The sequence below is a fragment of the Phyllostomus hastatus genome, unplaced genomic scaffold (assembly GCF_019186645.2).
Source record: "Phyllostomus hastatus isolate PE091 unplaced genomic scaffold, TTU_PhHast_1.1 phas_scaffold_385, whole genome shotgun sequence".
Classification (NCBI taxonomy): domain Eukaryota; kingdom Metazoa; phylum Chordata; class Mammalia; order Chiroptera; family Phyllostomidae; genus Phyllostomus; species Phyllostomus hastatus.
In genome coordinates this window covers 308,603-334,137 of record NW_025334026.1, presented here as the reverse complement: position 1 = coordinate 334,137, position 25,535 = coordinate 308,603, and the positions used below count along the sequence as shown (strand labels likewise).

Sequence of the window (25,535 nt, the reverse complement as noted above, 5' to 3'; positions counted from 1 at the left end):
TGTTCTTTCTGGCCAAAATGCTCTTCCCCTAGCTATCTACATAACTCGCTCCCTCACTTCCTTCAAGTCTATGCTCAGGTGTCACGTTCCCAGTGAGAACCTATGGAGAATGGTACCCCCTCCAAGCCTCCTAGCACTGCCCCCCTCTCTTCTCTGCTTCACTAGGGCTGCTTTTCTAGAGCACTCTGTACATTCTAACATGCTGTGACATTTATTAGTACTGTTATTGTTCCTCTCACTCTTTCCATTACAATGGAAGCTCCTGAGGTCAGAGGTCTTTGTTTTGTTCCCTGGTGTATCTCCTGTGCCTAGAACAGAGCATGGTACATGCTCAGTAATTTGTTAAATAAATTAATTAATAAAGAATAACACTGACACAGCTTCAAGGAACTCAAAGTCTGGTTAAAAAACTGAGACACCCAAAAGGTGTCTCAGGCAGCTGCTAATAACTAACAAAGCCCCCGGGAAGACACACTAGAAGTAATGGGTACCTCATTTTTTTGTCCCTACCCTTGATTTTCCTGATTTTAGCAGAAACCTGGAAGAAGTCACCAATGGCTCAATGTAGACGGGTCTTACTGCAGACTCATTCAGCAGGGGGCACGACACTACCTCATACCCTAGAGCTCTCTGTCTCCAGCCTTGTGGCCACCCTAATCCATTCTGTGTCATGCTGCCAGGCAGACACAGAAGAACCAGCTAGGGTCTGAGTCACAGAACTTTCTCCACCCTCATCCCCACTTTGCCCATTCTGTTCTTCATGTTGGCTCCTCCTGGATGTGGCCATTTCGAGAATCCCTAGCCCTTCTATGGCTCACTGAACCAGGACCAGCACAGCCGGCCCCTCAGGTCCAGTCACTTGCAGCTCTGGCTAAATAAAGGCTGTCCCTCATTTGCCTCTACACTAGAGGACTTCTGTTAGTTGTCCATCCCCACTTTCTACGCAGGAGGAAGGCAGAGGTGACTGTTTCTAAGGGGTCTCTCATCTACAGCGATGCCCTACTTGATATTGATACGTGGAACACACTGCACCTTGGATTCTCTTTGGTTCTGTCAAATCCTCTTACATGTGAATCAGAGCTTCCACACTCAATACCTCTGCAGGCAACAATGGTGCCTGGGAGCTGTAATTCCATTGAGGGATTATGGGATCAACCATAGTGGCTTCAAAAAAAGAGAGAATACATATGAGTTCCAATTCTTTTATGGCAATGTTTGTAACTGTGCCAATTAAGGCCCTTGATTTATAGAAGTCTATTTTTTTTCCCTTTGGTGTTCATAATCAACCCTCTCCTCAAGGCCTATTACCACTCTCAGGAAAAATGTATGTCCTTCAGAACCAGCATTGATTAACTAGGGATCATAAGTAAGGTCAGGGCCACTGAAAGACGTGGGGACATTCCAATCTGGGGGTCTATTCTGCCTGCTGCATTCAATATGTGGGAGGCACAGCTGCCGCCTGACTCAAGCCTGATTTGGGAAGAGCCCTGAAGCAGCAACCAGGAGGCCCCAAGCCCATGATGCTGCTCCTACAAACACACAGGCCAGAGAAGCCAGGCTGCTACTTTCACAGCTGCTGGCTCCACCAGCAATGTCCTGGCAGAGTGTCCTGATAGCAGAGAGCCCAGTTCCCAGGAAGGACGGGTGTCACACAAAGAACTGACAGCTAACATCCTAGGTATACACTCAATCTTTAGGATTCCCAGTGAATCACCTGGAGACCATCGCAAATGGCTGAAATGATGCCTACGGAGAGACAGTCAGCACCTTCATTTTGAGACAAATAAGCCTATTCTGCCATCCCATTCTGAATCCATAGCCAGCCAAGGCACATCAACTGGTTAAGTATTCATACTTTCCAGAGACTGTATTTGGAGCTGACGGAATCGAAGGGCCCAGAATGCACACAGAGGACTCAGACCACTGCCACTACATGGCCATGTTTACTATTAGTGCTGTCATCATCGCATCATTGTTGCTAACACTTGGTCCTCCATGCCTTTGTGTCTTGTCATAAGGCACCTCCTTAAGGGTGTACTGAGCGGGCCTCTGTGTTAATCATACCAAGAAAAATGTCCCAAGTAGGGGACACAGGGCGGTAACTGCAGCTTCAGAAACTAAGATCATGATAATGATAACATCTACTATTTATATACTTTATGCTGCATTTAACCCTCTCCAAAAATCCATGTCTGTCACTCTATAAGTACTGTGCACTAACCAATTGCACCACTGGAGCTCTGTATGGTTGTTACTCTAATTGGAGAGGTGAGGAAACTGAGGCTGAAAGAGGTAGACTAACTCACCCTGGGCCACACCTAATAAGATGAGGAACCGGGATTTGAGGAGCCCAGGCAGTCTGGCTCCAGAGTGCACTCCACTAGACTACCTCTTAAGGTGGAATGTGGAACAGCACCAACATCAACCCACTCTTGCACTCCTTCCCCAAAAGCCTGCCTGTGAACAAAGAGAAGGTGGCATGTGAGGGTTAGGCCCTGAGGCTATTTCTGAGAGTCAGTAAGAACATCAGCAGGGCCCTTGTGACCCCACCACCAGTTGATCCATTGAGTCATTCATTCCTGCAGTGAGTGCCCACTAAGCATCTCTGGCAACCAATGCAGGCATCTCCAGGACATCCTGTGGAAGCTAGGAAGCCCAGTGAGGCAGGGGTCATGTCTTTTCTGTGCACCACCACATCGCTGATGAGGAGTGAATGAATGAATGAAAAAACTAAGGAAGCTATCCACAAAAACCCAGGATAAAAAATGTCCCTATTTAAAAAAAAAAAAGTACCTACAGGTCATGAGGCATATCCCATAATCTAATCTATGTGTTCGTTTTGCAAAAATAATGAGATGTTAGCAGTTTCAGAATTAGTGTTCTCTTACTCCATTTCCCTGACAAGAAATACACTATCTGCTCTGCATTAGAATTATAGCAAGAAATTATCCCTTAGCAGGAACCATATTATTTTAATGCACAGATGAATTTCAATTAGACATTTATCTAACCATGCTGATGTATTTTAAATTTAACCCTAAATTACAGACTTTTCAAATAGCTCTGCTCTTCCCTCTGCTTCTCTCTCTTCAATTTTGGTTTGGTTTTGTGAAAGGTCTGCTGGTAAAAATGAAGCAATACCAGTAACTTATCTACAAATTACGGGAAGGAGAAAGTAGGTTAAAAAAGACCAAGAAACTTAAAACAAGTATGACCAAACCACATCCGAGTTAGGCAGGAAACAATAGGAGACTGTTCTTGCTCAGAAGGAAGGAAGGTGAGTCTTACCAGGACTATTGTCAAACAAGTCATAAATGAGATTCCCCTCCACTCTTCCCAAATTTCAACTGCAGTCACCAGAAGACAACAAACTTTGATTTCACATCCAGGGAAAGCCAAAAACCGGAAGTAGAAAGGTGACACTTTCACTTGGCTGGCAATTCCTTCCATGCTCAAAAAACATCTCATTTTCAGTTCAGGCACCCACCACAACGAGCAGTTGTGTGTCTATCACATTGGAGGAATGACCTTCATCCTACGTGGAGGCCATCAGGGAAAAGAACAGATCTAAACACTCCCTCTGATTAGAGGGTTTTACCGAAGTGGGTGTCCTAAACTGAGAAGTAACCAGTAACTTTCTGCAATTTGCTTTTACTCAAATTGTAAATCCCATGTATCAATGCCAATATCCTGCTTGTGGTACTGTACTAGAGTTTTGCAAGATGTTACCAATGGGGAAAAACTAGGGAAAGGGTATTATTATTTCTTACAAGGACATGTCAATCACTTACAATTTAAAAAAAAAAACTGCAAACCCCAGCACCCCAGTGATGTCTGGGTTCATCTTGGAAAACAAAGTCTAACCTCAGCAGTGCTTGTCATATAGGAAGACATTCTGTGATGAAGCCTTAGCAGCTATTTTAGAGTTGGAAATCATGAGACAAAAGAAGGGTCCAAAGGGACCCAATACATTCCATCTTGTTATTAATGTAAATGTATGAATCAGCAGCAGGCTGGGTGGGGGTTGGGCAAATTCAATAGCAAACACATGCCTCATGTGAAAGGGCCTCAGTCTCTGAGAAGCTTCCTGCAGAAACGTGCACCATGGGATCAGATCTTCTGACTGTTCAAGACAATCCTGAAATCAATTTTCATGTGAAACTTCTTAAATTTTAAAGCTGTACATTCATAAAATTTTCTTTTACCCATTGTGAAAACCAAACCAAACCAAACCAAACCAAACCAAACTGCTCTGAGAACCGGGCTATAACCTGTGAGGCCCCTGATGGCACTTTAAATGTATTTGCTTCCCATCCTCACCAAGAACTCTGTGGAGTAGGGGTTGCTCACCCTGTTTTCTATAGGGGGTAAAACAAGTTGCCCACAGTAACCTACAGGATGGCAGGGTTCTCAGCAGCTCTGATTGGGAGGCTGATTCTGCTGATTCAGCATACCATTACTTGCATTCGTTCTGCAAAAGTGAATTTTAAAAAGCTGCAAAAATAAAATGTCTCCAGCCCCATAAACACCAAATCAGCTCCCCATTTTCTAGACCATGTGATGTCACGGTATGGACCACTAGGGGAGTGTTTCCTGCTTAACACTAGTCACCCCTGTCATCCCTAGGTTAAATCCTCTCACCAAACACTACACCTCTTTAGAGCACTTCTAAGCCTAGAGATAGTATATTGATTCACACAGTTGATCAACATTTGTCTCTCCTACTGGACTGGAAAGATCCTCTGGACTGAGACAGAAACTGTTTAGATTTTTATATATCCCCAGGACCAACATGATGCCCGATCCAAAGAAAGGGCTTAAGAAACACACATTGAATGAATCAAAGAGAGGATGGGCCAGACAGGGGTCATGAAAAGGCCCCATTCAATTCAGCTGAACTAATGCCACCACCAGCAAGGACAGAAAGTTTCTGGGAACCTTTCAGAGGCTAAAAAGAGGCTAGAATGCTCCCTGAAAGAACAAAATGGCCTGGCTAAGCTATCAAACACCAGACAAACCAGAAGGGCAGGGGACTCTTGTAATGTTACACCATACAGTCCTGGCCTTTCATGCTGCAGGATCACCCTCCACCCACTCCTTCAGGTATGGCAACAGAGCTGACTGCCTGAGGACAAGGCCAGCCCTTTACCTGTGTGCCTACATACTGGGCTCATCTCAGACATGTTTGCCAGGTGCATGCAGTGGCAGATACAATGACAAACAAGATGCCTACCATAAGCTGCTTAAAGCTGGTTAAGATCTTTGATAAGAGGGGACCAGCAGCAAGGGCCTTCCAGGCTTGGGGTTTGGTAAGGGCACAAAGGCAGAAACATGCACACACTGGAAAAAAGCAAGCTGGACCAGTACTAAGGTAGCCTGGAGCTCGGTACATATAAGCAGGAGGAGAGGAGTGAAGGCAGGCAAGATACACAAAGGCCAAGTTGGGAAACCCTCCTGAGAAGTCATTGTACTGGTCATCCAGTGTTTTTCTTTAGCAGAGCACAAAATGCACAAACATGCACAAAGCACAAACATGGTCGGTTTAGGCCACTGTTGAGTGATTAAAAACTTGAAACATTTTGCATCAAAATGCAGATTTCCAGCTTCTCTGGAAACATGAGAAAATATAGCATTACTGCATCCCTATTCCTGCAGAATGACTGCAGGCTGGGGTAGAACAAATAGCTGCTCACAAAGGATGCATACACTCTCCAATTTGCCTCAGTCCTCACCACTCTCTATTGTCCTCACATGGGGCCTGTCTTCACAGATGTTGGATGTCCAGCCTCTATTGCTATTTGTGCCTTAGACAAGATATTCTCTCACTCTGTCCCCATAACAGTATCTCGCAGATACACAACCTGAGGCCCAGAGTAGTACAACTCCACATTCAAGAACATATAATCAGTAAATCTACTCTTATTACAGACCCCCAGATCTTCCTGGGTACCATTTTCAAGACTCCAGTTAGGTTTGCTGAATCCCAGACAAGCTTATACATCCCTGTTGCTGTAAGAAGAATGTTGGTTTCTGGTTTTAGAGAAACACAGGTTAACAAAATGAGCCATGGCTTCTTATCAAGGTCTAGAAACAATTCCAATGCGAATTACTTACACAACTTCTCTGAACATCCTGTTCAGTCTTAGCGTACATCTCAGACAGGTCACCATTCAGAATGACTTCAGCTAACGAGTTCACCAGGGGTGCATGATGTATAATTAGGAAAACCTGATGAGAAAGAAGAAATGGATTTGAATTAAAGTGTGCATTCTTTCCACTTTCTTCCTTCCTTGACCTGTAGCAACACTGGCTTATACAAGTTCCATAATAAGTAGAAACTCCTGTGATACAAAACCAAAGAATAGGTCACATTCAAGAGAAATTGGTTACATGTTTCTCCTTCTAGGGTTTCCCCCTCCTTTCATTCAGACTGTTGCCTATTTGGCTGGCTGCTCTTTAGCGGAAGGAAATGCATTAAAAGCAAGATTGTCCCTCATGACTGGGTGAGGCCAAATCCAGCTGAAGTGAAGCAATGTGGTAAAGGAGCAGCCAAACTAGTACACTCCTTCCTCTCCACAGGCATTTTAGTGTCAAATTTGATTATAAAGATTAGAAGGTACCAGCCCAACACTTTAGTTATATGGAAAGAAAGGGCTGGTAAGTCTTGTTCCAATCAAGCACTTGGCAAAGGGTCAGCTACACAGAGGTCCATTACTGGAGTGAGCACTGACCTCAGCAGTGGGCTTCAGCACGTCAGAATTCCATGGCAGTATGGGCAGGTATAGAAACCGTGGGGAAGAAAAGCCACACAAGCCAGAGGCAGACCTAGTTGTGCCAGGATGCAAAATCAGAAGGCACTGGGCCATCTGGGATGGCCCCACTACCTCACCCTGTTGCCCAATATTCAGAGGAATGGCTTTAGGAATCAGAGTATTCAAAACTGCCTCACAAAGCTGGTTCAGACACACCTGCTACTTTGCTTTAAAATGTGAAGGCAAAACTGGGATAGCACAGTGTGGGGTTATCTACTATTTGTATATAAAAAGGGTGTGTGCACATATTTGTATTTGTTCATACATACATGGAACAGGGTTTCTAAACCTTGGCACTGCTGTCAGGCCATAATCTGTTGTTGTGAGGGCTGTCCCGTGCATCGTAGGATATTTGGCAGTATCTCTGGTCTCTACCCACCAGATGCTAGCAGCAACCCCCACCCCAGTTATGACAACCAAAAATGCCTCCAGGTATTGCCAAATGTCCCACTGAGGGGGTTGAAAATCACCCCCAGTTGAGCCCTGGCTGGTGTAGCTCAGTGGATTGAGCATGGGCCTGTGAACCAAAGGGTCGCCGGTGTGATTCCCAGTCAGGGCACATGCCTGGGTTGCAGGTCAGGTCCCCAGAGGGTGCCTAGAGGGTGCAAGAGGCAACCATACATATTGATGTTTCTCTCTCTCTTCCACTCCCCCTTCACTTTTCTCTAAAAAATAAATAAAATCTTTAAAAAAAGAAAAAAAGAAAATCATCCCTAGTTGAAAACCCCTGGTAGAGAACATTTCTGGAAGGACAGAAGAAATCCCTGTAACTAGTCTCTGGGAATAAAAATCAGGGGGCAGAATGAAAATAGAAAGCAAGCTCCGCTTTTACTTGTTTGAATTTTTTTTTAATTTTTAGAGAGGGGAAGAGAGGGAGAAAGAGAGGGAGAAAAACATTAATGTATGCTTGCCTCTTGAGTGCTCCCTACTGGGGACCTGGCCCACCCACCAGGCATGTGCCCTGGACTGGGAATCGAACCAGCGATCTTTTGGTTCACAGGCAGGCACTCAATCCACTGAGCCACATCAGCCAAGGCTGAACTTTTTAATTAACAAAAATGTTTTTTAAAACAAATATTGTTTTTTAAAAAAGTAAAGGCAGAAACAGAAACTGGCTGCCTCTGGGGAGTGGGACTGGGTGCCTGAGAGGTAAGAGGTCAGAGGGAAACTTTCCCTACATGTCGTTTTGTATTGTTTGAATAGGGTGAACATATTCTTCAAAAAAAATAAATAAAATTCAAATTAAAGGTACAGGCAAAATAGCCAAAATGTGGTTGGTACCTACCTAAAAAACAAAAACAAAAAAACACATCTGTTTTTAAAACACAAGGAAGACATTTTCTATCATAAAGACTATACAGTATAACCACATGGATTCACCAGTGTCCAGGGCTGTTGCAGACATTGAACTGTTAGCAATTATGATGATGAAAGAAGGTAAGTTTTCTCACCTTTATCATGGCCAAATTATTGCCACACTTAATCACAAAAAAAAAGAACTCCAATCACTGAGTTCATTCATTCCACAAATACCTATTATGCACCTGTGTGAATGTGACCTTCATGATCATTTAGTGATCTTTCAGGCCACATTTAGTGAGCACCTATTAAGGCCCACCAGACAAAGGCTGACTAGCTCCCACTCATGGACACACACAGGGCTCATTCCTTCCTAGGCTCTGGATGGAGAAAAATAAGGGGAGAGCCAGTCACTGCATGGTACATGGAAGTGTCTGCAGGCCAGACTTGAAAAGCTGGGCCAGCCTATCTGTGCCACACTCTTGTTACAAGTGGCAGTTTAGTTCAGCAGGACGGCATCCTGTCACACTAAGTTAATGCTGTTAACAGGAATTTTCTTGGTTTTGTGGCTATGCTTGTAAAATAGATGGTAAGGATGCTTTGATGTAGGGCTTAAGGACATGGGATTTATACCTGTTTTGAGGTTTTCACACACTTAGGCAACATTATAATAAAGCTAAATGAAAACACAGGGGAAAAAGGGCTCTGCTACTCAAGTTGAGGCACAGCAAATTACAACTATACTTTTTGTGAAATTCTGAAACAAGTAATTAGGTGTCTGAGCTGCTGGTCCTTCAATAAGAAAGAGAAGAAAAGGAGTTCTCATAGTAGGGACATGGTCTGACCCCTTACTCCTCAGAGGAGACCCGGCCCGTGCAAAGCTCCAACAGCTGAAGGGTCCCGAGGGTGTGTTTCATGAGATTCCTGTGGCTGAGCATCTGGTGCACTTGGGTCCTACCAGACTCCCAGAATCCCAAATAGGAGATGCTGGTGGATTTGTAATGAGGTGGTGGAAAAAGCTGCCAGGAGAGGCTGGAGTTTACACTGAGCTCTGTCACACAGAGGAGCATTCAGAAAGAGTCAGCACCAGTGCAGAGCTCCAAGCAAATAGAGCCCCTAGAACAAGACTCCAGGAGTGAACAGCGAGCAAGGCCACTGCGTCCTGATCGGCTGAGTCACTGGGAGGAGGCCGAATCTGCATCTCTCCTCAGGCCAATGGGAGACAGCCCCACCTTAAGCTGAAAACAGCCCAGGGACCAAGTTAGAAGGACATTCTCTCAGCAAAGCAAATAAATACCTGTACCATTTGCAGAAGTGAGAACAGAGCTCTGGTCAAACGTTTGACTACTTGACAGTCTAATGAGATGGCCTAAAAGTCTGGACTGCTTGTAATAAAAATATTTTTAAAGTTATGTAACTGGGTCACCATGGAGTTTTTCCCTTCTTGTAAATATTACATAATTATGAGAAAGAAACACACTGAAGGGGGGAGGCAGACAAATTGGCTCAAGATGCAAATCTGGGAACTGAGGCTGCTACAAGACACCTTCCAGAAGGTAATCTGGGAACTACAACCATGACAAAAGCCTTTAAACACAGCCTCATTAGAGGAAGTTTTTAAAACCAGGGTTGCTGCATGTATACACACAATGAGTCCTACAGTTGGGGGCTTATTTCAAAATGCCATGAATAAGACCCAGACAGTTCACATTTCCAAGGCATTTAGAACACTCCTTGGTTGTTTTGGAAACCTCAATCCCCATGGTAAAACTCAACTACCTCAGTGCCAGGTTAGATTTATTTTTCATTTCTTGTTAAATTTTCATCCACCACCAAAAAGAAGACATTGGCACCACTACTCAGTGTCTAGAAAACAGAACCCCCTTTCCTTTTATTTTATTTCAAGATTTTCAAGATGGGGACATTGAGAGAGAAGACAGGGCAATGTGACTGGGAAATTTTCTGAGGGCAGCAGTGTGCCAAGGTCCCCTAAGTGTGAACATGGTGGGCACATGGGCAAGTGATCACACATACCTGTGACAGAAGATAGAGCGAAACTGGCAGGCTGATTTTTGGCCGTTCTCCTCCCTAGTGAAGGTTGAGGGGAAAGAGAGAGAAATCCAGGTCACACAAGTGAGCGGCACAAAATAAATGCAGCTGTCTGTCTTGAGGAGAGGCACTCTGTCCCCCTGATTCCCTCCAGAAGCCTGAGCTATTCTGGCCTGGTGCTATTCAAAAGTCTACTCTGCAAAAGAAATTCACAGCCTAATCCCATTCAGTACCATTTGCAAGACCATGATTTTTCCACCTGAGAAATCTTTCACCATTAGTCATGGATTAGGGGCTAGACCCAAAAGAAGAACTGGCTCCTTAAATTACCAAGAATGTTAATTTCCTTCAGCTGGGGCATCGAGAGTCCAAGGCCCAGCCTGCCAGGAAAGGTCCCCCAGAGGCCTGTTCTCAGGAAGAGCTTTCAAAATGGGACAGGGAGAGATTGGGGCCCTGCAGCCTTGGAAAAGCCCCTCATTTGTATGGAGCTTCAATGAGCTCCAGCTCACACCAACACTGGGAGGGGCCTCGTTTTGCTCTGGGAGGTTAACTGCCTTGTCCAAGGTCACAGGGTAAAGAAAGAGAAGAGACAGAATTTGAACCCAGGTCTGAAAAAAGCCACTTCCATGCTCTCTGTCTTCCTCCTAGAGCTGCCTCTGCTAGATTTAGTTAGGGCTGTAACTTTCTTCCATTTACTTATTTTTAGTAATAATCTCCATCTTCTCTCTCCAAAAAGAAAGCTACGCCCCTGTGAGACACACCTGCAAAGGCTGAAGCCCCTTCACATAATTATCTGGCTCTGTCCCACCTTCTACTAAGGCCTCTGCCCCCTTAACTCTGGGAGGGACTGGACAGAAGGCTTCCACTCCCTGAAGCAGCATTTCTCATGGGGAAAATACAGAACCAGCACCTCAGAATCCCTTGGAAAGGGAGGGGCAGGTTAAATGTGGAGATTTCTGAGCCCCCCAGACCCACTGGACCAGCACCTATGAGAGTGGGAGAGCACCTGAGGATGTGCACTTTTAACAGGCACTCTCCCCACAAGGGGGTGTGAGCCTGCTGACTGGGGACCATCATTGACCAGGGAACTTTCCCTAAGTGCACTCCAACCCTTCCTGTCCATTCAGTGTGCAAGGTTTGTGGCTTACTGGATCTTCTCCAAATCAATTAGCCTTGGCAACTACCAGAAAAAGTTACCAAGGATGAGAACACCTCAAGAGAAAGATGCACAGAAGCCAAAACCCTAAATTGGTAGAGGTTTCCTGTTTCATTCTGATGTCAGTATTCTTTTCTCATTCACTTTTACAGTTTTTACAGTCTAATGCTCCCCGCCCCCCATACACACTGCCCACCCCTTCCACTACTCTCAGGAAGAGGAAAAGAAAAGAAAACCAGTGTGCTTTGAAAGGAATTTCTTGCATGCACAAAGCCTTGGACACCAGCAAAGCTCCCTATTCAAGGTGACTGTTCTCCCTTCTGAAGACGACCTTCAGCCTGCAGGAGCTAAGGGACCAGGTCCCCACACCTACCTTGTCCTGGTTCTCCAGTGAGTACACGTAGAGGGGCAGGAAGAGTCTGTTGAGCAGGTGGTCTGTGAGCACGTCATTGAGGAACTCACAGTTGATAATCAGGATGTCATTAAGATAGTGTAGGTGGTCCAGGTGCTCAGCCACCAGGTCACTCAGTTTTCCCCGATTCCGGTGCCTGCCGATAAAAATGACAAGCTCAGCCTGGAATAAGAAGCTCAAAGCTTGGGCCTAGAATCAATGGCCCGAGACTTAGTTCACTGGGGCATATTTGCTCATACAACAAATACTGAATTTGTTTCAGGAGACACCTGTCCTGGCCCTAATAGTGGGGCGCACAAAGGGAAAACAGGCAGTCTACTCTAATCAATTGATTTTAGGGGACTCCTGGGGTCCCCTCATCCTTTGGGGGGGCCTCAGTCTAACTCACCCTCCACCACCACCACAACCACAAAACAAGATGTGTAAACAAAGCAAAAACCAGCTAAGCTTTTTGCAAGTTACAAGAATAGCCACTAACCAATGTGGCAAGATCCCCTGGCTTCCAAGATAAGCAGTATTAATAGAGCAATAAATCCTTGCTAATTAAAATGCTCCAGAGGAGTTCTGAAGAGAAAAGCATGTCTCAGCAGCTGCATGGGACCCACTGGCCCTGACCATATGTGGGGCAGAGCGCAAGGATGGACACCTCACGCCAGGCCCCAGAAGGTCACTGTCTCCTTGCAGTGAGACAGCGGTCATGCTGGTTGGGCCCCACAGGTGAGTCAGTCTCAGCCTTGTCAAGGATGGCAGAGCCCCTGAAACAGCTGGTAGGCACACTTTCCCCACCCCCAAAGCGGTATCTGCTACAAAGAGCAATCTAGATAGGGTAAGACATTTTGATTGTAGCATTCAAGTAATAGATGGCCATTTTAGAAGACAGAAAATTAAAAAAGAAAACAGAAAAAAAATCGAAGTCTCCTATAGACGCACCACTACCAGATGGTATTTGGTGACCCTACAGTCTGTTTTCCCACAGCGCTTCTCCCTACAGTCACACCGGAAATGCAGGTGTTACACATCTGTCCATCTAACCATCTCTACTTCTAAAAAATAAGTAAAAATCAAGATCACTTCTGCTTCTTTTACATAATTTTGGATAATTAGTCCTTATTCTCCTTTAATATAGTATTCAGTAAATATCTGTGGTAAATACATGTTGTAAAGCCCCAGAATATAATAAGTGCCTACAAACCCACTGCCCACCTGAGACACAGAACATTTATACACAGTGTCTCACAGCTTTTACCCCACTTTAAATACCGTGGAAATTTTTCTTTAGCAGGATATGTAATGCACTTTACTTTTTAAACCTTTACTTTAAAAAAATCTTATCAAAGTAATATATGCAGGTGGGTTTAAAAATTAAATAGTACTGGTAAGCTGATAATAAAAAAGAGCAGCTCCCAGCCCAGCCTCCCCCACTCCTGCGCACTCTCCAGAGGAGGTGGTGTTTAACTCTTTCAGTTTCTGTGGATAGTTCCTCCCATATTTCTGTAAAGTCTGTGAGAACCTCTATTTTCTGGCTGAGCCATTATGCATTATGTTATGACTGAGCCCTCTGTGTCCCCTCCATCCCTTCCCTCCAACAGTCTTGGCAGTCGGGGTTGATATTATCATGACCATTCACTGCAGAGAGGAACGGGGGCTAGGGGTTCACTTCCTTCCTTGTTAACTCTTTCTTCTTCGGGGAGTTAAATGATTCCTTATGTTTCACATCCACACCTTTTCATATCCACATGTTCCCAAACGTTCCATCAGATCTGCCATCCAGCTACCCCTGCTTCTTTCTCAACATGAGACTGAATATTCTCTCTTCCTATCCCCCCACCCCCAGGAGACCTCCTTCCTGAGTCCCTTTATTGCCCTGACCCCTTCTAGGTATGCCTCTCACCAGGTCTGTGCAAAGCTGTCACTCTGGCACAGTGGTTCTCAAATGACAGCAATTTTAAAGGAGACATTTGGCAATGTCTGGAAACGTTTGGTTGTCACTACTGGAAAGGGGTGCTACTGGCATCTAGTGGATAGAGGCCACGATGCTGCTAAACACCCTACAATGTACAAGACAGCTCCACCCCCACAACAGAGAAGTAGATAGTTCAAAAGGCCAACAGTGCTGCCTTTGAGAAATCCTCCAGAACTTCTATTCATCACCCTAGGGCCCAAATTGCCATCTTAATCATTTTTAAAAAATTGATACACTGAGATACAATTCACATACCATAAAACTCACCCATTTAAATTACAAAATTTAATGGGTTTTAGTATATTTGTAGAGTTATCCAACCACCATCATAATTTTAGAGCTTTTTTACCCACCTCCTCTCAAAAAAGTCCTATACTCATAGCCAGTCACTTTCCATTTCCTCAGTAAATCTCTCTCGTCCAGTCCTAGAAAACCACTAACCCATTCTCTGTCTCTAGGGATTTGCCCATTCTGGACATTTCATGTAAATGCAATCATATAATATGTGGTCCTGTGTGACTGGCTTCTTTCACTGAGCATCATGCTTTCCGAGTTCATCCATGGTATAACATGTGTCAGTACTTCATTCCTTTTTACTGCCAAACATTATTCCATCATATCCAAATACCACATTTGGTCTATCCACTCTCCAGCTGCCTAGCACCCCATCTATAGGTGTACTGAATTTACTAACCCTAACTCCTCTAGGAGGTATCTGAGTTGTGTCCAGTTTTCCACTATTATAAAAAGTAGACTGATGGATAGGACTTTTTAGAGTACAGAAGTCCATATTCTGCTGACACATAAGCAAGTAAATTTTGTTCTAAAGTTTATTTTTCCCCAATAAAAAGGAAATTCTCCCCTAAGCACTCTGTCTACCTCATGAGCACCCCAAGAGGTCACTTACTCCTCATCAGTCTGCACACAGTTGTCAAGTTCGATCACGTGGCTCCCGATGAACCAGACCAAGTTGGAGAAGTAAGGGACAGCAGTTTTATCTCTGATATAGTGTAGCATGGCCTGGTTATCCACTGAGAAAATTCACAAAAGAAGAAATAAAAAGAGTCAAGCTACCAAAAATAACTTGGGAAAGATTTAAAAACAACAATAGCAGCAACAAATAATGAAAAAGCCCACTATTACAATCTGAATCTCGTCTTTCCTGAAAATACTTGAAAATGGTTATCTTATTCACAACACTATATTTATCAAGGCAGTTCTTATGGTATATTTATGATTAATAAAATTAATTAACTGGGCTAAACATTAATACTGCATTAGAAAGCCTACGTATCAGCGGTGTGTCTAGCTAGATTACAATAAAAGCTACACCATTCTAAGCAGGTTTCCCATGTTTACATGTAATGATAAGTTAAGAAAGTGTAAAACCAGAGGTTAATAACTTACATGACACTGGGATAAGGAACACGGAACTCGTCATTGAAGGAAAGGCAAAAAACAGACAACGGTTAACAGGGTTAGGAACAGGGATGGTGAGACAGCTGCTCAGAGGGAGAAAGTTGGGGCAGGAGGCATCTAAGCTGAAAGACACAGGTTAGAAGAGAACAAGAGAAAACAGGTAACAGGAGGCTGCAGAACTGCAGCCGGGACCAGGTCTCAGACTCAGAAGTCTGCCGGGCTGGCCAGGGATTCAGTGAGTGGAGCCAGCAGGCCCAGCCTGTGAACTGGGGGCACCACCCCACAGGGGCGATTGTGTCTCAGCACCAGCTCACCACCACCCTGAAGGACTGTGGGCCTGGAACCACCAAATCTACATTTTCAAGTCAGAAATCTAGATTTTTACCCAAGATCTCCTAAATTTTAGATACTAGAAACTACATGTTTTTTCAAAAAAATATCTAAACCAATGAAAACCTGTCTGAGACCTGGATTCACTGTCAGCCCCTCAGATTGAGACCTCTGGATAGGTCCCACTGAGCTCTCAGAAAGGCTCTTCGGTTTAACACAGCCCCAGAGTTAGGCTGCATGAGTCCCTGAGATGCTCCCACCTCCACCCAATTAGGGGTCATCTCAAGTAATAACATCCTAATTCGTGAAGGCCAAAGCCCTTTAGCGCGTGAGCAAATAGTCCCAGCTCTAGTGTGGTGATTACAGGGAAAATAACCTCAGCTTTAGGAAGAGAAAGCATCGCCTTGAAGGGCAATTCCAGGTCAGGGAACTTCTGTGCAGCCAGCCTTTGTGCTGGTGTGGGCAGGGAGCCGTGGAAGGCTTTCTCTTGGGGGCAATGAATTGGGTATTAAGTACATCTTGAAAAAAAGGTGGCTTTGGCAGCAGGCGGAGAATACAATATTGCCCCCTGCTGTTCATGATGTGAAATGCTTTGATATGTTATTTAAAGATAACATACCCCCTGGAAGTATATTTTATAGGCCAAACACAAAAATTTAAATCTAACATTTAAAAGACAACTCTACTTTATCTAATGACCACACGGCTGCTCCAAGTCCCACATGTGCCTCTCTTAGGACACTACTACTTGGTCCCGGCACTGAGACTTAAACATGCAGAGCTGAGTGTGCAGGGAAAAGAGTTATACAAAAATTTCTGTAAGGGGCCAGCTACATGTTCGATGACTACAAGCCTTGAAAATAAGTGAGCTCCCTGTTGTCGCCAGAAAGAGAGCGAGCACTAGCTGCCAAGGTAGAAATCATAAGGAAAACTCACCTTTGTAGACATTCAATGTGATGGTTCTGACAGCAATTCTAACCATGCTTTCAGGGTGATTAAAAAATTTGATGGCTTCTGTGTACAGGGCAAAGTCATTAGTGTGCTAAAACAGAAGAAGTACCGAAAAGGAATTACAAACTGGTAAGACAGGCCTGTCCCAAGCCCAGCTTTCAGAATCCTATCATAGACTTAGGTAAAAGCCAAAAAGAAAAAAGTTACCAGCATAGACGTTAAGCCAGTAGTTCACTCCCCACAGGGAATGTGGGTAGGGATGGGGAGGGGAGACCAGGGAAGAAACAGAAAAGGGCTCAGACCCAGGCTTACGATCTGTTCTACCACTTTGTCGCTGTGTGATGTAATATTTCTAAGCCTCTGTTTCTTCATCTAGAAAATCGGGATAAATAATTCCTACTTGATAACTGATAGGATTAAATGAGGTTATTTCCAACACAATGCTAACCTCAGCAGCCTGACAGCTAACAAGCATTCAGTAGTAATGCTAGTTATTATTAGATGCTGCTAGAAAGAGAAAGAAAGAAAGAAAGAAAGAAAGAAAGAAAGAAGAAAAAAGGGCAAGTGTCAAGTTTTACTACCTTTGGAATCTCCCATGGCAATTACACAGGGTAGGACAAAAGTAGGTTTATGGTTGGTTGTATGGAAAATAATACAATAATAAATAAATAATAATATAAAAATAAACTGTTTCATGTACAACTGTAAGCCTATTTTTTCTCCCATCCTGTATATTCCTCCATTTGAAAATACTGAAAGAATAAACATTATAATGATGGAGGAGGGTCTTAGAAATCTTCTGACATTAAAAAGGGGTCATCAGAACAGACCAAAACAGTTCAGAACCACAGAACTCCACTGCTGGAGCCTAAAAAGCACATGATCTGGGCCTCGAACAGAAAGGTGGCATTCTGGCGGCCCTCTTCTGGCCAGTGTGTCCACATGGCTCTGGAGACAACTGCAGAGCACCCACACACAGTGAGGGAGTGGGGAAGAGGCCACCTCCACTGTCTGATTAAAAAAAAAAAGCACACGCATGATTTTGAGCACTAGAAATCAAGTGTTCACTTAATAACTGGTAGCTACTATACTGGCCCACATAAAAGAGGAAACCAAGCCAACCTCAAAAATGAGGCTCCTACCACTCCTCTGATGACCAGCAGGATCTTCTTCCAGAAGCATCACTCTGGCCCCAGAATCCTGGTGTCCTGCCCTCCTAGCTGGGTGCGCAGAAGCCCAGCTGCATGTGAGTGAAGGACTGCGAGTCTCTTCCTCTCTCTGATCTGAACTTCTCAGGTGGGTTTTCTCCCACCTGGGAGAGGCCCTCAGAAAATGCTAATGTCATCTCTCTGGTTGCTGAACATGTTTATTGAGCACCTGCTGTGTACTAGGTACTGGGCCACACAATGTTTTTTCAAAGAGCCACATAGTTTTTGTGATTGGAAGCTAGTAATTCTTCCCTCTGAGGCCGGCTCTTCCCCAATACTAATCTAGGCAAAGAAAATTAAGATTCAGGCCACTGTTTCTGCATCATATGGGAACAGCTAAATGGATTCTGCCCAAACCCAGAGGATATGTTTGGGACTATGGTCTGCTTCAAATGCAGGCTGCAGAGCATTATGTAACCACCGGTCAGAAGCTACCTGCCAGGCAAACAGCATGTGACTGTGTGACAGCTGGCCTCCAAGATGGCCCAATGATCCTAACCTGTATTCACTCATTTGTGTCGTCCTCTCCTGCAGCGAATCAGGGCTGGCCCTTTGTGGACTAAAGAATACAGCACAAGGGATGGTGTGTGGCTTCACTAAGGCTGGGTCTGAAAGGTATTACAGACTGCCTTGGTCTCCTGGATCATTTGTTCTGGAGAAGGCCAGCCAACGTGCCACGGGGGCCTGCAAACAGTCCCTGGAGAAACCTATGTAATGAATCCTCCTGACAGCAGCCAGAATCAACTGGCCAGCCGTATGAACAAGCCACCTTGGAAGCAGATCCTCCAATACCAATCCAGCCTTCAGATGAGTGCGGCATCACAAAATACCAAGCCAGAAATGCCCTGCCAGGCCACTCCCAAATGCTAGACACACTGTGTGATAAATGTGACAAATTCTGACTAGTGAGACATGAGAGGAAGTGTGCTGGAAGGCTTCTGGGAAAGAAGTTTTTTGGAAGTTAAAGAGACCAGAAAGGGAAGTGATCTCATCAGGCTTTTTGGCAGTGGCATGTGAGCATGTGATATTTGGAGCTGCTGCAGCCATTCTGAGACCATGAGGAAAGCCTGAGGAAAGATGCCTTCTATATGGTCAGCAGAGCAGGAAGACGGAAAAGCCTGGGTCCTTGGAATGGTTGAGCCACAGGATGAACTGGCCCCAGAACAGGTGGCATCTGTACCATTTGGTATGAGACAAATTAACCTATTGTTCAAGCTACTTTTTTTTTTAACCCTCACCTGAGAACATGCTTATTGACTTTAGAGAGAGGGAAAGGAAAGGATAAAGAGAGGGAGAAAAACATCAATGTGAGAGAGACACATCTATTGGCTGTCTCCTGTAAGCTCCCCGACTGGGGACTGAACCCACAACTCAGGCATGTGCCCTGATCAGGAACTGAACCCGTCACAACCTCTCAGTTTATGGGACGATGCTCCAACCAACTGAGCCACACCAGCCAGGGCCTGTTCTAGCTACTTTTTTAATTGTGAGAACAACAATAATAATTTATTTCTTTAAATTTCTAGTAATTTTCCCAAGGATTACCATGAATGTTAGCTTGTAAAGAATAGCAATAGCTATGATTTTAGGGAGCCAGGTATATACAAGGTGCTTTGAGGGCATCATCTCATTTAATTCAATCCCTGAAAAAAACCTACAAGGTATATGTTATCATCCCCATTTCTCAGAGGAAAAAACTGAGGCTCAGAGGACTGGGATTTTTCTAGGGTCACACAGTAGGGAGGTGGCAAACCCGGGTGTGGCTGCAGTTCCTATTTTTCCCACAGGGTAACATGACCCCCAAGTCAACTTTCAAGTACTTCTCCCCACCAACTACAATGCTCGCAGCTCACACAAATGAATTTTACATCAAAAGTAGAGAAGTAACATTAAATTAAAAAAAGAATTCCAGCATGCCAAGGCCAAACACTGCTGCACGGAGAATCAGGAAACACAAGCATATAACTGCTTTGTAGAGAGAGAGCAGGCCACCTGGACAGCAGGTGACACTCTGACCAGCTGGCTTTGCCTCCGAATGCGCCCCTCCTCCAGTAGCCACTTACCTCATTGTAAAAAAAATGGACAGTGTGGTTGTTGAGTTTTAACGAAAGTGTTTTCAGGAATGATATGTAATATGCCATAATTTCTTCATCAGAAAAGTCAAACTTATGGACAATGATAGAATTTACATAGTTATTAGAGAGCAAATAATCTAGAGGGAGAAAAAAAAAACAGGTTAATTCATGGTGGGGGAAAGACAAGCAAAGAAAATCAGGTAACAAGCCAATGATGATGTGAATACACCCAAACCAGTCAAGCTTCTGGGTGGGTGGGGTTATACAAGCTAACGGGGAGCAGCTTAACCTTTAACCAGCAAATAAATCATCCACTATGCGTAATCACTAGAAAGCTCAAAAGCAATGCCAGGGAAAGGCCCGATTACCCGGCCCTCCCACACCAAACAGAGAAGAACACTTGAACATTTTTTCATTGCCGGCACAATTCAACGCTGAGCTAGGAGTGGGGCAAATGAGTTGGTGCGTGGGCATTTCAGAAACGACCCACGGCTGAGGGAAAAAAGCACTGTATTTTATAACAACCTGCCCCATTTTGCCATCAAAAGTCACCCCATCATCCCTGAATGCCACCAAGGGCCTCACACATATGGGTTTTTTTTCCTCCCTATATAGCAACATGATTTCATAAAAGCCACTTAATGCTGAACTTCTTTCTACTCCATGTTCGACACTAGGCTGAGTGCTTTACATTATTATAATTGTCACAATACTGCAGAGTAGGACTCATTCTTTCCATTTTCCAGATGAATAAAAAGAGCTCATTTTGGCCCCAGGAATCAGAGACAGACAGTCGCAGAGATGGGACTTGAACCAAGGTCCTGTGTTAAAGCCTCTGTTAATATCATCACTAATGGGGCCAACAATGAAAACTGGGAGGCACTGGGGCCAAACAAAAAATGGCTACCCCCTCTGAGCTCCCAGGCCCTGGTCCCTGAAGAAATGCAGGTTCAGCATGGTGAGAGCTTCCAATTGTGCAAGGGAAGCTGGGTAACAGATTTTAATGCTGCATCTTCTGATTTTTGCAATATTGGCCACCGGATTGGCTAGTTTTTAAAGCTGTGCTGGCCTGCAAAAACAGGTCTGTAGACCAGCTGTGGCCGATGGGCCTCCAGTTCGTGACCTTGGCATCGGGCCTTTGCTGGACATGTTCTCCTCTAAGACCTCACCAGCCACCCTGCAAAGCAGGCTCTGCTGTACCCACAATCTGCCCTTTGGGCTGCCAGCCTGGGGTGAGCTCTGCATCACCCCACCTGCCTCCCCACGAAGGGGTAAAGGCAGAGCAGAGTAATCAATACTCTGCACCTACAGGCAGACACTCAAGGCAGCAGAGTAGAGCAGTTCAGAGCCTGGTCCTCAGACCAGCAGCGCAGCGTCACCTGGAGTTAATCAGACAAATCCTGGGCTCCAGCTGAATCCTGGGCCCCATCGCTGACCCTCTAGTCAGACCTCTGGGAGTGGGCCCAGGACTCTGTGACTCTGGGTAAGAACCCCCCCCATGTGACAGACACTGGGCTCAAACGTGGGCCTGGATCCATACTGCCTCTGCCACATCCTAGCTGGGTGACCCTGGGCAAACCTCTTACCCTCCTCAGGCCCCAGTTTCCTAGCCTGAGAACTGAAATAACAGTACCTTCCTCACAAAGCTATTGTGAGAATTAAAGATGACACACAAACAGCACTAACAGTGAGGGACACACAGTAAGCACTCAGTAATGTCAGCTGCCATTATTCTTATAACTATCACTTGGAAATTCATAGTTTCCACCACCATATTTCTAGGACTAAACACAGCTGCTCTTGGGTGAATGGAAAATAAACCATTAAGTTATTTGGTGCCAAAGAGGTACCTAACTTAGGCCAAAGTATTACTAGAAAGACAATTTGGAATCACCAAACACAAAGCCAAGGGCCACCTGGCAGCCCAGGGCCATGAGAGGCTATGGCATGGGCCACAGCTGGTTCCCCCTCAGAACCCAGCTCTTTAGGAAAGTCACCACATTCACAAAAGCATGCTGGGTATTCTGGCTTTCCAGACAGGCCATGAAGTCTGTAGTCATAGAACAGTTTTCACAATCCTCTGGTCAGAACAGTTACTGAGGGAGATATTGGAGCCTTACTGTTTAAAAATGAGGTAATACATTCCACACATCTTGGGTGTACAGCTTGATATATGTGGAAATGTACAAATATATGAATGGTAAGTACATGTACCTACCTATGTACTGATATATATATACACCTCACAAACGTTAGGAGTCCAGCTTGATGAATTTTTACAAATATAGACACCATAAGCACCACACAGACCAGACACAGCACACTGCAGCTCCCCAGAAGGCTCCTCATGCCCCTACCCAGTTATTACCCACTCCCCAAAGACAACCCCTAGCCTGATTCCCATCACTACACATTGGTGTTGTCTGTCCCTGAACTTCGCATGCATGGAGTCACAGTATGCACACTCCTTGCCTGGCCACTTTCACTCATCACACCTGAGGAGTACCCACATTGCTGCATGCAGTGGTAGGAGCCCATTCCTTTTCCTCCTTGTGCTATACCGTATTCCAAGCATTGAATACTGCCCACCTAGAATCTTAACCTGTAACCAGCAGCCCGCATAATACTGACACCTAGAGCACTCCTTTTTCATTGTCTTTCTGGCTATGGATGAGGATGAATGAGCTGGCAGGAGAAGGGCTGCTGAAATGTCATGTTGAGCCTCACTGGGGCTGGTTAGTGACTTCCGGGCCACCACAGGCACAGACGCCAATGCTGGCAGCTTCAGATGTTCGATCATGAGCCTCTGGGCTGCATTCTTGAGCTGGAAAAGCCACATGTTCCAATCATTGCCCAGCGGGGACTTTTCCAGGGCCTCCACGAGGTGATTCCGTGGGTGGTGGGGGCCACCATGGGGGCAGTGGAGGTGCCTCTATTATTTGGCTGGGATTTTTCTCCTACCCCCTCACTATGTGGCCGACTCTCTGTGGTATCCTTTTATAATAAACCCATGAGTCTATATGTAATCTCAGTCTCTCAGGCCTTCTGTCACTTAGGTCACCAAACCCAACAGGCAACAGGTGCACTTGTGAAATGGCTGCTTGTAATAGTGAAAATCTGGAAACTACCTAAATGCCCATGGTCAAGTTAAATAAGTTATGGCCCAGCAAAGTGCAGGCCTTGAACCAAACTGGGCAAGGATGCATGACTAAGATACACTGGTAGGTTGGGCAAAAGTAAAACAAATAGCAAAATAGTGTGCGCATGCCAAACTGTTAGGCTGAGATTCTCCAGAACTTCTGCTTTCTGTATTTTTGTACTGTTTGATTTTGTTGTTGGTGGTGCTTTATAATGAGGACATTTTCTTTCTATAATTAGAAAATAAAAATAAAAGCAAAAGTCATCTATCCTCTTACCCCCATTAATCCAACTTCTATAAAAAGGAAGTGATTTCTGCCACTTTGGCAGGACTTACAAAAGTACTCTGGTGAATTCCCCATAAAGCTGGTGGAGTCTGCTTGGGTTTCTCATAGAAGGGCACCCTTTTTAGACATAATATAAGAAAAGCCATCTGACTCAGAAACTCCAGAATTTCAATTGTCCCATTCCCATCATTGGTCCAGTAGCCTATGCTTAGAAAGCGTTACCATAAAACAGACATTTGGGGGAATGCTAGATTTAATGATAAAATCAACTCTTCTGGACACTTCCATCTACCTGCCAGACCTCACACTATGCTCTGAAAACACACTGTCATACTTAATCCTCAAACTACTCCATTCCCCACGTACTAGCATTATCTCCACTGCTGCTCAGAGAGTTCACTGCCCGGAGTGCATGCAGAGAATTATGTGGCAGAACCAGCCTGAGGTACAGTTGGAGTGTGAGGGCCACTGAGCTGGGTCTTCCCCTCTTGGAGTTTTCAAAAACCACACATAATTCATATCCAGTGTAACAAACACTGATAACAGGGGAGAAACCACTTAAGGAGAGTGAGTCAACTCACATTCATGAGTCAGGGTAAGAAGTCTGGCTGGAGCAGCAGCACCACCTAGTGGCCACTTCTGAAAGTCACTATTCAACTGCTTTCTTATCTCTTCTTCCCCAAGGGAATGTTAATGACCACATCTCTACCTCCTCCCACCCACCAGAACCTCCTTTCTAACCTGTCTTGGGGACCTACAGTCTACCTCTGACATAGACATTTAATCATTTGTCTTCTCTTTCCTAATTGCTGTGGGTAGGGCTTGGGGCTTGGTATGGTCATCTTGGAATAATAAAGCTAATGGTCAAGCACCGAGAATTAGGAACTAAATCAGGGTTTCTCACCCTTAGCACTGTTGATATTTTGGACCACATAATTACTTGTTGTGGGAGCTGTCCAGTGCATTGTGGGATGCTTAGCAGCACCCCTGGTCTCAAGAGATGCCAGTAGCAGCCTCTGCCCCCCGACCACCACCATCACTACCAAAACCAAGAATGTCTCTGGACCCTGACGGATGTCGGCTGGGGACACAATCAACCCCAGTTAAGGAGCCCTGGGCTAACTCACCTGGGCTGATCCCCTTCTCAATTTTGGCCTTGCTAGAGCTGCCACCTTGGTCCAGTGACTCAAACCCTCTGGGTGTTAAATGAGGGCAGTGACGGCCCCTGGCTCTCGGAGGCTTAGTGAGGGCAGGGAATAAGCTCTGTGTCATACACGTGCCAGGCGGGCAGGTGCCAAAACCCATACCTTGCATGCTCTGTGGCTGAGTTCTTCCCCTCCCCGCCCCCACTGCTTGCAATGCTTGTTTTATTGGCTGATTGACTCCAACTCTTGAGTAATAAATTATAAACAAGAAATGCAAATGTCCCAGAATCACTCAGCAGTAGGGAACTCTCCCTTAGCCCTTCACAGCACCACCATGCAGGGATAAACATGAAATTACAGACTGAATTGTGTACCCCCAAAATCTCTATATGGAATTCCTATCCCCCAATGTGGCTATATTTGGACACAGGGCCTTAAGGAGGTAATTATGGCTAAATGAGGTCTTAGGATAGAGCCCTAATCCAGTAAGACTGGTGTCCTTAAAAGAAAAGGAAGAGACACCATAACTGTGCACACGTAGGAGAGACCACATGAAGGCACAATGAGAAGGCAGCCATCTGTGATCTAGGAAGAGAGGCTTCACCAGAAACCAACCCTGAAGGCACATCTTGGATTTTCTGCCTCCAGAAAATAATTTCTGTTGTCTAAGCCACCCAGTCTGGGGTGCTTTGTCATGGCAGCCCAAGCGTACTAAGATACACAGTAAGCAAAGACATTTGAAAAATAACAGAAAAATCACGCCAAACTACACGCTGCCAACGCTCAGCAGTGCAGAGGCAGGTATCAAGGATTGTCCTTACAAAGTGAGGTCTCGTGACTGATATTCTCAAAGAGGATGTTCAAGGTCTGCAACAGCTGAACACACACATAGCGGCCAGATTTCTGCCGCAGGATGTTCAAGAAGAAAACAAACATATTCTTCTCCAGGAAGAAGCTGGGGAGAGAATGGGAAAGCATCAGTGGTTTGGTTCCACATTTGGACATCCAAATCATTCTCTAGCCCCATGCATAGCACACATGTGCACCCCCACCCCCCAAAAGCATTTGCAGAATGGCCAGACCACGCCACCTGCACAGCCTTAGCTTCCATGCTACCCAGCTCCCACGATGCTGGATGGGCAAATGCAACCTTCCAAGCTCTCCTCCCATAATCTGAAAACAGTGCTAGATTTCTGGCAGGAGGGGAAAGATCTTTATCTATTACATGGTTACAGTTATCTATCCATGCTTATAAAACTGGTAAGCAGTATTTTTCATCAAATATTTTATA

The 25,535-nt window shown here is 45.0% G+C and overlaps 1 protein-coding gene across 10 annotated transcripts in view; it reads right to left on the bottom strand.

Moving 5' to 3' along the window:
* CLEC16A (C-type lectin domain containing 16A) overlaps positions 1-25,535 on the bottom strand; it is a 220,453-nt gene that overhangs the window by 177,019 nt on the left and 17,899 nt on the right. For 6 of the 10 annotated variants that reach the window (XM_045819437.1, XM_045819432.1, XM_045819436.1 and 3 more), the window contains 8 exons: positions 25,066-25,199; positions 19,663-19,811; positions 16,377-16,482; positions 15,099-15,104; positions 14,599-14,722; positions 11,690-11,864; positions 10,146-10,199; positions 6,115-6,228 (listed from right to left, as the gene is read on the bottom strand). In XM_045819437.1, the coding sequence (XP_045675393.1) occupies positions 6,115-6,228; positions 10,146-10,199; positions 11,690-11,864; positions 14,599-14,722; positions 15,099-15,104; positions 16,377-16,482; positions 19,663-19,811; positions 25,066-25,180 (843 nt within the window). In that variant the 5' untranslated portion in view covers positions 25,181-25,199. The remainder of the gene's footprint in view (positions 1-6,114; positions 6,229-10,145; positions 10,200-11,689; positions 11,865-14,598; positions 14,723-15,098; positions 15,105-16,376; positions 16,483-19,662; positions 19,812-25,065; positions 25,200-25,535) is intronic. The other 4 variants (XM_045819441.1, XM_045819440.1, XM_045819433.1 and 1 more) reach the window with 2 other exon arrangements.